Consider the following 13,693-nt stretch of genomic DNA (forward strand, 5'->3'; position numbering starts at 1 on the left):
TGTTGTGTAGTCACTACCTCTATGAAGATCCAAAGACATCATCACCCCAAAAATAAACCCCATACCCACTAAGCAGTGGCTCCCCATTCTCACTTCTTATTGCTTTGTGTGTCTTTAAAAACAAAAGGAAAACTTAGAAAGGCAGATTCTTGAGTCCACCCCAGAATGTCTAATCAGAATTCTGGGGGTGGAGTCCAGCAAGCTGCATTTTAATAAGCTTTTAGAGGATTCTAATAGAAGCTCAAGTTAGAGAACTTTTGCTTTAAATAGACAAACCTAGAGTGAAGCCTACAGGTGCCTACTACACCTGTACCCATTTTGGGTCTCAGGAACACACGTACTGGCATAAAAAGGAAGATCTTCTTAGCCTAGCTTCTTTGGCGGGGGGAGTCAGCTGGGGAATTGTCCCTGATGCCTTCTGGCCTTAGAATAGTCAACAGAGCTCGGCTTCCCTCAGTAATGTTGTGGTTACTGTGCAGGCACAAATACAAGTCATCCTGCTGTTATTTAATCCTTTGCCCTCTTTGTGCTACCCAACGTGATGCCCAAAGGGAAGGCCTTTCAGCAAAACGGGGCTGTGATTGCTCTGTGTGTTTCACACGTCCTGCTTTTGTTGCACTGTATCAAAGTGCAGGGAGCATTTCTTTTTGGTTGATTAATGTTCAATTTGAGATCTATTATGAACCTCCAGGCTTTAATTACTATACCATTACCCAGTCAATTCTTTGCCATTTTATATTTATGGCCTTTGTTATGCCTTTGTATGTGCAATTGCCTAATTTTATTCTGGAGGCATTTCACCTCATTAGCTGGGGTTTATACCATTCCTCTCATTTGTCCCAATTGTTATTTATCTTGGTTCCCTGTGTGTATTTTCTACTTTTGATTTTTTCACCAGTCTGACCCATTAATACATTTTTTTCTCCTTTTCCTGGGTTGCATTGTTATTTGCCTCTTGGGAATATATCTTTAAGTTTTTGCAAATTCTTCCCTGGCTATTCTTTTTCTTGGTGGTCAGGTACACTCACATTCTTAACTCGGTCATTTCCAACCTTCTGAAAGCCCATCTCAACTGCCTGGCAGCACTGACTCTGTCTAAAGGCCTGAGGCCTCTGCAGCACGGACATACCATGAATGGCTGCCTCTCTCTAGATGACCAATTTAAGGCTCAGGGAAGGTGAGGGGATGGAGTTATTTTTTTAAGAGCATGTTGCTAAAAATAACTTTTAAATATTCTCTTAAATGCTTTTCTAACTCTCCCTCCCTCAATCCCCTCATTGTCTCAGAAAAACTCAGGATTTGACTTACTGACTGACTCATTTTTGTGGGTTCCAACTCCGACCTATTCAATCAAACCTTAGAGAGCCTCCCAGCAGCCTGCGTTCAATGTGTTCTCCAGGTGATTCTGACACACATTAGCGTTAGAACCACTTTTCTAAAGAGATGCTAAAAGAACTTCAGGAAACCCATCTAAGTCAAAAATAATATTTATTTCACCCAACTCCTTACTTTATCAAAAAAGCAATATTAGTAATTGCTATAGCAACTGTGTTTTGTTTTCTATTGTGTTTTTTCGACAGCTTTTCCCAAGAACTATAAGACTATTTCAGAAATGCAAATAGTAATACCTCGGAACAAGAGTATATGTAATTATTATGGTGATAGTAGTATCAGTTGTCTCCATCATCAAGTGTTTGAGGTGTTTCACACACTAAGGAAATCTTTACTTCCATTTTGCTTTTCCATTTAATCTTTACAATCCCTTATGGGTAGGTATTCCTGCCCTCATTTTTATGGAGAAAACTGAGGTTAAGGGATATGTACAAAGTCACCAAGAAGTAGACTTTGTCTGTTAGAAATAGATCCAGGAGGTTTGTTTCTCTCTACAGCCACAATACTGATCACTCCTTTGTTACTATTTGAAGGCCTTTCCTGCTCAAAGCTTTATTACTGTAATATTTCACCCTTTCCATTTTCTTTTCTTTTCTTTTTTTTTTTTTTTTTTGAGATGAAGTCTTACTTTGTCACCTAGGCTGGAGTGCAGTGGTGCCATCTCAGCTCACTGCAACCTCCGCCTCCGGGGTTCAAGCCATTCTCCTGCCTCAACCTCCTGAGTAGCTGGGACTACAGGCGCGTGCTACTATGCCCAGGTAATTTTTTGTATTTTTAGTAGAGACGGGGTTTCACCATGTTAGCCAGGATGGTCTCAATCTCCTGACCTTGTGATCCGCGCGCCTCGGCCTCTCAAAGTGTTGGGATTACAGGCATGAGCCACCACACCTGGCCCCTTTCCATTTTCTGTAGGAATCAGTAACCAAGAATATATGCTTTGGGGTTAGGCCACCTAAGCTTCCAGGCTGGGTCTATTTATTTATGTACTGTGTGACCTTGGACCAGTGATGCGTCTCTTTGCCTCTGTTTCCTCATCTGTAAAGCGAGATGGCATAGTATTTTGTCATGTGCTGGTACATGTGTGTGGAATGAGACAATCTGTACAATGCCCTTTGAAGGTCTGGGAGAGAAATGCTCTCTATAAATGTTAGCTGTTAGTTACCTTTTGCTGCCATCTTGCCTGCATCCCTGAAGCTTTTTTCTTTGGGGTTTATTTTACTTCCAGGCCTCGCTTCCTTTCTAGGCAGATCTGGTAAACTAGCAGCCTGTGGTTCTGATCCGTTCCATTTTGTTTGTCTGCTTGGCACACTTTTTATAATTTTAGTGTTCCTCTTTCTCTGCTCATTTAAAACCATCCTATTAGGGCTTGGACATGTTTGTTTAATTCTGTGAACTTGATCAAAATTCATAATCACAATTAACCTCATGTGCAGACCAGTGTTCTTTCTCATGCTGGTCTTCAGTTTTCTTGGGACCAGTCATCATTAGCATTGGCATCAAGGGAGAGTATAGAAGTGACTCCCCTGTGACTCCTATGTCTCCATAAGGGGAATCAAAACTGGGCTTATTCTTTGACCCTGGAATAGGTCTGGGTCTTAGGATATGATCTAAGGACTAATGCTTCATTCTGGGGAGTTGCCAGATACTTTCCTAGGGTGACACTGACCCTGTGTTGGAGTGTGGGGATGTCTCATTGATACTGACAAAACTTCTTATTTATTTGTTTGTTTAGCAAGGGAGAAGATATCCAGTGGGTCAGGAAACAGATTTGTGAGGTTGACAAGGATTCCGAGGACAATTGTCCTGTGGTGGCTGGAACAGTTTAGTTTGAGGACTTTATTGCCAGACACACCATGTCATGGCATTAATTTGTTTCCTAGGGTCCTTGTTCATTCTTTCCACTCTTATCACCCTGCATTCCTGTGGGAGATTCCTGCTTGAACACCAGCACATGGGACTCTTTAGCTTGCGTTTTTGGTGTAAGCAGGAGAGGACACTGCTTTTGTCTCTCTCTCTGCCTCTCATGCTAAAACAACCAGAAGTCCTCTGGCTTACTTTCATGAGTCCCTAGAAGCCCATCATCAGAGAGTCAGTCTCACTGCAGTCACGATTTTGGTTTAGCTGCTGGCAAAAGTGTTGTGGGAAATGTTGGCCAAGGGCCATGCAGGAACAGGAAGAGAGAGCACAATAAAGAGATAAAAGCACAAACTCTCTTAAGTCAGTTTTAGGCACTCTGCCTTTGTTGTGTGACTCAATATGCACAACAGTCCCATGAAGTGGAGTTTATTTAACGTCTTTGTATCTCATGAAGAGATGCAGTGCCACATGCAGGTCCATCCTACTTCGTGGCACCTTTGTCCAAGGTCTCTACATTATCAGTGCTTCTCATAGCTGCTTGGTATCTACTCTCTTTGTAGACAGTACGACTTCACACACACTGTCCTTGGTGTGGCCTGTGGAGAGGCCACTATGCCTCACCTGACACTAGGTTAGCATCAAAGTGACGTGGGAAAGGTTGAGAGTGGAAGGGAAGCCTCCACAGATGTCAGGGCATGGAAGAAGCCCTCAAGGCTTGCCCTGGCTCCAGGAGGCACAGAATGAATTGGGCTCTCCCTGAAAAGAGAGAGCTTCAACAGAAAGTGGAAGCAGGTGAATGTAAATCAGCCATGTAGTGCTGAGGCAAGGAGGGCAAGAGAGCCAGAGAAGGGATATGTACTTGAGTGAGGCTGGCCTTGAACTAGACGCTTCATGGTCATGCTCAAGCCAAATAGGTTCCTGATCTACACGATTGGTGAAGAGTGACAAGAAACACAGACCATTCGGAGGAGAGTCTGGAATTTATGGAAATAAAGTCTGTGGAGATACTGCAGCAGCTTTGGTCACTCACCATGAGGAAATGTCATCTTCAGGGGATAAATGAGATGACATAGACCCTTACAACTTCATCTAGGAGGAGCAGGGCTTACAGACCACTTCAAGGAAATAGAAGAAATTGATCAAAGTCCCCTTAGATTCTTTATACATGAAATCTACTGAGTTTCATGGTAATATGTATGTGTAGCCAATTTGTAAACTCTAAGGAGACAGGAAGAGGTTTGGTCATTGGAGACCTTAAAAATTTAACTCTAGGGCTGGGCACGATGGCTCATGCCTGTAATCCCAACACTTCGGGAGGCCAAGGTAGGTGGATCACCTGAGGTCAGGAGTTTGAGACCAACCTGGCCAATATGGTGAAACCCTGTCTTTACTAAAAATACAAAAATTAGCTGGGCATGGTGGTGGGTGCCTATAATCCCAGCTATGCAGGAGGCTGAGGTAGGAGAATTGCTTGAACCTATGAGGCAGAGGTTGCAGCAAGCCAAGATTGTGCCACTGCACTCTAGCCTAGGTGACAAGAATGAAGCCCCATCTTAAAAAAAAAAATCTGAACTCCAGGACTAACACAGGCTAGCTCTGGGATGCTAGAAAGTCACCTCTACCTTTGGTTTCAGCATTCTTAAGAGACTTATATTACCTACTTTATCAATGGATGGACATGTTGGAAATCAATTGATAGAGAATATATAAATGTACTTTGTAAACTATGAAGAATTTTGTAAAATATAACTTCACATTGCACAGATATCCAGTGTTATTTTTTTTTAATAAAACATGCAGAAAGAACTTATTTCGGTATGTGATGTATTCTAAGATGAGTGGTAATAGCAGCTTTTAGTATTTCATTGTGATTTCTGTCCTAGCATATATGCTCTTAAAACTGTAGAGTAAAGGGGAAAATAAATATGAAAAATATGCTTTGATATTTCCAAATGGAGCTTTTCAAAATGTCTCTGATGGACATGGTTAATATCAGAATGTCAAAATTGAATGTAGATGTATCAATGTGTTAAATAAAACCTATTGTCCAGCTTAAGAATTATCTCTCACTATAGTAATATCTAACTAATGGCATTCATAATCATAATCTTTTCTACAATATTTTTGTAAGAAGGTGAATCTTAAAAGTCACACAAATAGCTTTAAATATTTGTGTCTGCCTTGACAACAGAAATCAGTCAAGAAGGCAGCGGGTTTATTTTTCTTTAGGTGGGTAAATATGATAAGATGGATGGTGCATTAAAAAATAAAGAGCAGGACTTCTCCAAGCTGATTTGCATATTGATTACTTAAATTACTACTTAATTTAGTGCCTGCTAATAAACTGTGCCTTGGAAATGTTTCCCAAGCAGTTATTGGCTGCAGTAATTCTACCTACAGTGTATGCAGATCACAGCCTCATTAAATATTAATGTGCTCATGAAATGTTAATAGAATGTTAATGTGAAATACAAGGGAATGTGCTCTCTGGGAGCTGGGAGCCGATGAAAACTACCTGTCTTCTGTCTTTTCTTTATGTTCTGTCTTCTGGCTCTGTTTCCTTTTTTCAGTTCATTTCTGGAGCTTCAGATTTTCTCTCTGATCTGACTGTCTCAGATACAAAATATTTACAGGGAAATAAGATTCACTGATTAATGGAACTTAGTTATTCTCCCCTCCTGCTTTCCGGAATGGGAATTTCTGGTTAGAACCAGAATGGGTTCCCTGAAAAGGAAAAGGGTTATTCAGGCTAAGTGAAATGAGCTTCTCTGTGCATGGGCAGACTGCGTTTGTGTATGTTTTGGGGAGGCCAGCCCACTGCCCAGCTCACCTCAAGGGGCTCTGACCTTAATCTTTCTATCTGGATTGTTCTTTCTCACATACCTTGACATAGCAAGATCTTTCTCATCACTTGATTCTCAGTAGTCTGAGAACCTTCCTTGATCACCTGGTTATCTAAACTCCCCTCCTCAAGCATTCCCTGTTACTCTCTGTCATTCAACAAGTATTTTTTATTTTCATGGCACTTTTGATAAACTGTAACTACCTCTGTTGTTTTTGTGTCCTTCAGTTAGAATGAATACTCAGTGAGGTCAGGACCCTTGTCTTATCTCATTCTCCATTTTATGGGGCTCAGCCATGGTGCTCAATTAATACTGTTAAATAAGTGAATAAAACACCTGTCCCTGCCACAGAAGGGTTCATAGTCTGTGGAGGTAACAAAACAATGAGTCACTGCACAGCGTAATTGTAGATGCTACTGAGAGATGATCATTCAAAGTGGTGCAGCTATTAAGGACGTCCCAGACAACTCTTACTGAGGATGAATTTTGGAGAGGTAGCTTTAAACATGGATAAAGTTCTGTAACTTTAGAGTTTTGTTATTTTGTTTTGCTTTTTTTAATCTCTTTGTAGAGTAATCCCCATAGTTGAGAGTGATATGAACATCTCAGATTAGTTTAAGAAAAGAGGATAATTTATTAGATGGACAAAAGGATTTTCAGAGGAGAGATTGAGTAGCCAAAGGAGAAAGACAAGGAAGTAGTTGGGCTATAGGAACAGGGGGACCAGTAGGAACAGCTGGAACCAGTCTCAAACACTTCTAGGTCTCTTGCTGCCTCTCGTCTCTGTTTTACTTTGCCTTTTTTTTTTTTCTTTTTTCTAAGGGCCACCATCCAGGTCACTCCTAAGTCCACATTCTGCAGTGGCACTATCTTGGATCAGTGCAACCTCTGCTTCCTAAGTTCAAGCGATTCTCTGCCTCAGCCTGCCCCCTAGCTGGGATTACAGGCGTCCAACACCACACCCAGTTAATTTTGTTTTTATTTTTAGTAGAGACAGGGTTTCACCATGTTAGCCAGGCTGGTCTCCAACTCCTGACCTCCAATTCTACCTGCCTCAGCCTCCCAAAGTGCTGAGATTACAGGCATGAACCACCATACCCGGCTCCCTTTAGTATGAAGTCTCAGGGAAAGACTCTGATTGGTCCATCATGTCATGTTTTCCAGGCATGATGTAGTCATCTGATGCCAGAGGGTGAGATCTTGTAAGAATATGGACTTCCTTGAAAAATATACTATTGAAATTTGAGATTGAAGTCACAGAAGCAGTTACTTTTCCCAAGAAAAGAGGACAGAAATGGGAGGACAAGAGAGTCATTTGGTCACTGAAGTAAAAATGTCTTTATTGTACTGTTCCAAAATGCTCTCCACAGGATTCTCTGTGTAAATGGAAACCAACAAGCAAAATATCCTCTTACAGCCCTGAAGAGGGTTGCCAGAGATTTGGGGGAGAAAAATGAGACTTTTAGGTCCTATGTACTTTGAGTACTATTTTGTCCTGGCCCCAGTTTGGGGATCTGAAGTGCACCTGCGTATTCCTCTGTTGGAATGAAGCTGATATTCTTGATGTTTTCAGCAATTGAATTCCCTTTCTGATCTATTCCGTTTCCCATTACAGATTGTGCTTGAGAACAGTAGCCGAGAAGACAAGCATGAATGTCCCTTTGGCCGCAGTAGTATAGAGCTGACCAAGATGCTGTGTGAGATCTTGAAAGTGGGCGAGTTGCGTAAGTATACTTATTTCCCACGTGGGTGTGAAGCCTGGCAGAGTCCCAGCTTCAAGGGTTGTGCCCTTACCTATATGAAGAAATCCCAAGACACCAACAGCTTCTTATGGTCATCACTGTGGATAGGTTGATTATTTTTTGGCCCAAGTTTACAGCATACATACTTCTGCGTATCTGCCCTGGAAATAAATGTTATTAAAACCTCTGGAAATGGAGAAATTTTCAGATATTGTGGCTGAGTTTCAAATAATCATGAAAATGAGTATATATTAAAACAGGCTTTCTTCTGTTCAGGAAAAAAAAATCTATGGATTTCTTTTTTAAAATTCCAGTTTATAACCTACCAGTAGATCATTTTCTTTTCTTTCTTCCAAAACAATTTTTCTCTATAAAGAAAAATTGAATGCCTTAATGAAATTCTCTTGCTCCCAGTGTTTCCGTTGTTCGGAACACTTTCTCTAAGAAAAAAGAAATTATTAAAGAAAATGGGTAGCTGAAAATGAAAAATGTGGTCAGAAATATTTTCATTGCTCTTTTTCTTGCTTATATCACAAAACTTATTAGAGTGCATACAGAAAAGGAAAGGATGATAATTTTCCTGTCTTTTGCTCATTGGCATAATTTGACTTTAACCTATGAAGGTGGATATGATTTAACCTGTTCCCATTATCATTGTCGATGATGAGCCTTCTCAAAGTGGTTTACTTCCATTTTGTCCAACATCTCGAAGCCAGCACACATATAAATCTTTCCTCACAGGCTTAATAACATGAGCACCAGAAAAAGACTGTTTATACCAGAAAAATGTTGGTGTGTTTGTTGGTATTACTATGAAAACATAAATATTCAATTGCCTGCTTGAGAGCTTAAAATAAGGGTCTGAAATGATTAATGGGAGGAATCTGATGATTACATTGGAAAGGGAGTTGTATTTTATTTACAGTGTAGAACTGACTACAGGTGCTGCTGAAATAAACTAAAAAATTTGGTACTTAGTAAGGAAAAATACTAAGAAATTGACCAAGTAGGAAACTTTATCATCTTCCAGTGAGGGCTCACGGGAGGAAGCAGCCGATATTTACATGGAACATGAGCATTTTTGCATTGGAACAGTAGCAACCTAACCTGAGAGATCTGTGCATTCATCACCTCTGGTTTACAGTTCACCAAATGTGAGGATTTCTGTTTACATGGATCCTTGACTTGAGTTATTTTTCTTACTCCCTAATTAGACTAACTCACTGAGATTTCAGTCTGTAGTATTATGTACTGTTTACTCAGCTTAAGGATGTAAGTCCTAAATCAAACAAATCCTGCTAAATTCCTCCATCTGATAACTGTGACTGTTTCATGTTTATCTCAATTTCATGGAGGAAATTGGTGAAAGTTACTGGCTGAAAAGCACATCTGGATCATCTAGGAGTTAGTTTTCGAGAACTGGAGTGAGTAGTAGTGTTCTACTAGGCAGGAGTGTCTGTGTCCACGGTAATGCTCTGCACTGCCTTTCCTTGTCCCCTCCTTTCTGATGATACCCTTTGGCTATTCATGCTCGTGTTGATGGCAGCAGAAGGCACACTGTCTATTTGTACCTTCACTCATGTTCTATGATGTGCCATGCCTAGCTATCTGCTCTCCTCCTTTGCCCAAGGGACATATGTCTATCCTGCTAAAAGTTAACACAGAAGAGTGATCTGGTATTGGAGGGGGAGATTGCTGGGAATAGAGGGGAGCTGAGTTCAACTCTGCTACTTAGGGCCTTGTGTCCCTAAGTGAATTACTCACAATCTATACTGTGCTCCACACTTCCAGGTTCTCTCCAGAGCAGAATATCTAGAAATGGATTGGTAGTATTTTGGGTGATTTGAGTAGTTGTGTTCATTTTCTGGCTGAAATTGCAGTGATCTCAGTGCGAAGAGCTCTTTGGGAACAGCTTGTATCCAACCTGCGAGGAATAGCTTGGAAGAGATGACTGAATTCCAGAGCACGTGCAGACAGGGTAAACAAGACCCTGACGTGGGCTGGCCTCTAGGTCAGTGGGTCCCCATGCAGTGGGCAGAGGGGACCACAGCTGACAAGAGTCAGGGCAGGTAGTCCTCCTTAGGTGTGTTCACTTTGTACTTGGGGATGGGGTGGAGACAGAATAGGGGATAGGGCTTGATCTCTGGCAGGTGTAGAGTGGCACTCCTGGCCTTTCAAGGATCTGGTAGTCAATCCAGGAATCAGGACAGAACCCCATTTCTGGGCTGAAAGAACAGAGTGGAGATGAAGGCAAACATCTCAAGGGTCCCTGGAGGTTCCGCAGATGCTTTTCTTGCACTGAAGACTATTCCGTCTCCCACCTTCTGGTGAAGAGAAGACTCCCAACTTTCTGCCACAACTCACTCAGGCCCAGTTTCTGCAATTAGATTGGGCTTGGAAAGCTGAGGCCTGACGTTTTCAGAGCAGTCTCTCTTCACCTAATATGACAAACACATTTATTAATGTGTTCAATTAAAATCTATCCAGTACATGCCACGGACTATAAGGGACACTGTAGGTACAAAGGAACCAGTTATGGTCCTTGTCCCTGCAGAAGTTCAGAAAGCTTCCTATACACTTCAGAAAGTGGGAGAATGAGCTGGGACTGACACTTTTTCTGTGAGTTTTGTCATTATGTTTTTTATCACATACCCATCATCTGTCCCTAAGCATAATTTCCCCAATGTTGTGGTAGTTTTAAGTTTTTAGTTTGACTTGTTGTTTGCTATTATCTGCAAAACCTATTCTGGAAATTTGTCAAGGCTTACAAAAAACATTCATGTTTCTGAAGCCTACATGCCCAAATGAGTTGTTTTCTGTTCATAAAATATTAAAGGATTGTTACATTCTGACTGAATGCTAGACATCAAATGATAAAACACCCTGTGGTAAGAGCAAAATTGCCTTTTAATGGATTGCTTTTTGCCCACTGCCATATTGAATAAGTTACTAATATGCAGAGCAAATCTGAATACATCCTTATGTTGAAGAAATGTCTATTTTTCTTCTGAAGAAAATTAGATTTACACACAAATCTATCTTCACTTGGTTTGTATATGTCTGTTTTTCTCCATTCCTAAGTTCATGGTTCTGAGCACTTCTCAGATTTGTGTTAATAATTAATCTTGAAGACCGTGGCCACTTTAGTTCTATAAACAAGTGCTAAGACCAAAGAAGTACTCAATTAAAAATCTATCTGGTGGAGAGAAAAAGGGATGTTTACAAAAGTAGAAAGATCCAATCTTCTAGAAAGAGTTTCTCTTTTGATTTTAATTTTCAGTCTCTTGAGGAAACCCACTTCTGAAATACCAATTATATTTTGGTGTCTAAAGCAAACATATTAATGTTCAATTAATTACTGGAAGCAAATATTTATGTACAGTTTTCTAAGGTTGCTTTAAAAAAAAAAACTATTTTTCTTCTTCCCAATTATTGACATTGCAAGAAGCAAATGTTACCTCTAATAGTATGGCCTAAAATAATGTCTCTTAATATTCTCAGAGCACTTTGTCAAGGTTATTCAGTTGGAGTCTGTAACACTCTTAGGAGGTAATCAAGAGCAACAGCATTTGTGTTTATTAGTGAAGGGAAGACTTGCACCTATTGCAGATTGTCTGAGTTTATGGAGCTCACACTGGAATTTACGAAACTCAAAAAAAGACAGAGTAGAAAGATGCAAGAAAGTACAGTGGTTACATTTGGGCATCTGAAGGACCCATCTTGGAATCACACCTCAGTCACTAGTTGTATGCTTTGGGCATGTTTCTTTTCTGTTCTGAGCCTCTGGTTTCTTATTTATAAAATAAAGATAATACATGCTGTGCATAGTTGGTGGGAGGCTTAAATGAGATAATGGATGTTGTCCTAGTTAGAAGATGGGTAATTTTTTGATGAGTGATAGAACCTTACTTTCCATGAACAAACTGAAAGTGAAGTGAGGCGAGGCAAGAAGGGTGCTCTGGTGTAAGTGACAGCCAGATCTAGGACCTGAAACAATGTCCCTTGTTTCTTTACCTTCTGTATATTGGTTAAAAGTTTTCTTTATAATCTGCTTGTTTTCATGAGGCTCTTTTGTGAGCAAGACACATATTTTCTCTTAGTTTCAGTCTCAAAAATTTCAAAGAGGAATACTTAGGGACCTGGATGTGGTCACATATCCCCATAGCCTGGGTTGAATAATTGGCAGCCCCAGGCAGAAGAACAAGATTAAAGATTGAGGGATGATATGGTTTGGCTGTGTCCCCACCCAAATCTCATCTTGAATTGCAGCTCCCATAATTCCCATGTGTTATAGGAGGGACCCAGTGGGAGATAATTGAATTATGGGGCTGACACTGTGGCCTGTGACTGTGCCTAGCTCAGCCGTGGACAGGGAATGCGACTGTCCAGAGGTTGGATTAGTCATTACCCATTATCCATTAGTATAACATACCTCTACTGAGTATGTTATATGACCACAGGATGTTAGATGGCTAAAGAAAACTGGAGTTCTGTCAAGATGGGAGAAATAATTACTTGAAACCCATAATTCTGTCTCATTGCAGTCTTTTCTTCAATTTCCTTACTGATACAGAAAACTATAACAAATTGAAGCCAGATTACAGCCCTCTGTCATTTTGTCTTTATTGAGAATTGGGGAAATGCACTAGTATCTTTTTTAATGTAGCAATATCAAAGGTTGCAGAAAGATGGAAATTGAGCTTTGATTATAATGCATTTCTTCTTTCATCACTAAGATGGTAGGGCTCCACTACATTACTGGCCTTTTAGCAAATGGATATTTCTGCTTCCTCAGTTATGCTTTTGTGTGGGAGTTATTCTCAGGTGTATTTTGAAGGGCAGGATAGACATATATTTGTGACTGAAGCCTTGAAACAGTTTTTCTAACTTCACCTGTTTGACCATTTTTCTTCTTCCCAATGATTGACATTGCAAGAAGCAAATGTTACCTCTATAATTAATACCTAAATAATTAGATTACAATGTAATAACTACTTCTGTTTTTTTTTTTTTTAAGAAAGAAACCTACATCACACACTATGAAAATATTCACCATTTCCTTACTTTGTCTTTCCATGACAATATTTATTATAACACAGCAGTGGTGCTGAGTGGAGCCCCTTGTATAATTCATCACCCAGACACCTCTGCTTTAGCAAGTAAAAATAACACAGATGAGCAATCTGAAGGACTCTTTGGAGTGCAGCAGCAATTAGAATAGACACTTAACTCTGGGACATTGGTGTTTTCGTATCTTGAGAAGTACTATCCATCACTTTCATTCTTGGGCAAAACATTCTGGCTAAAGAAAACTCAAGAAAATTAGCTTTTGACAATAAAACCTCTTAAGGACCTTTTTCTCCTAATACGAGCTTGTACTCTTACTCTATGCAAAGTGGAATGCTCTCAGATCTTGATTCTGCCCTGAATTTTCATATACTACTTTTATACTCTATTTCAACCTTAAGTTTAAATAAAACAAAACAAATGTTCTAAAGCCTAACTTTGACATTGGGAAGGTACAGCCACTTTTGGTCCAAATTAAAATCATCATAGGAGAGAGCGTAAAAGTCATTTGAAGGCAATTGTTTTAAATAATTATGAAGCTAATAGTGGGATTTATAGTAGCATTCTCCAAGGCAGGAGAACTTCATGGAAGATTCTTGCATTCAGAATCGGAAGGCTTTGTGATAGGCATAGTTGATATGAGGGCTTTTACTATGATGGTTAACTTTCATCTTGCCCCTTCGTATCCCCGTCTGTAACATGGAGATATCATCATCATCATCAATCATCATCATCATCATTCTTATCTGAGAATCAGGTGAGGCAATGTAAGTTAAAGTGCTTTGTTGACTG

The 13,693-nt window shown here is 40.1% G+C and overlaps 1 protein-coding gene across 5 annotated transcripts in view; it reads left to right on the plus strand.

The window, feature by feature from the left end:
- The window catches only part of ELMO1 (engulfment and cell motility 1), a 571,068-nt gene that overhangs the window by 318,118 nt on the left and 239,257 nt on the right, over positions 1-13,693 (plus strand). For all 5 annotated transcript variants that reach the window (XM_021669358.2, XM_021669357.2, XM_064380449.1 and 2 more), the window contains one exon: positions 7,708-7,816. In XM_021669358.2, coding sequence (XP_021525033.1) covers positions 7,708-7,816 — 109 coding nt within the window. The remainder of the gene's footprint in view (positions 1-7,707; positions 7,817-13,693) is intronic.

Source organism: Aotus nancymaae, unplaced genomic scaffold (assembly GCF_030222135.1).
Source record: "Aotus nancymaae isolate 86718 unplaced genomic scaffold, 86718_ANA_hifiasm-v0.15.2.pri h1tg000025l, whole genome shotgun sequence".
In the NCBI taxonomy this organism is placed as follows: domain Eukaryota; kingdom Metazoa; phylum Chordata; class Mammalia; order Primates; family Aotidae; genus Aotus; species Aotus nancymaae.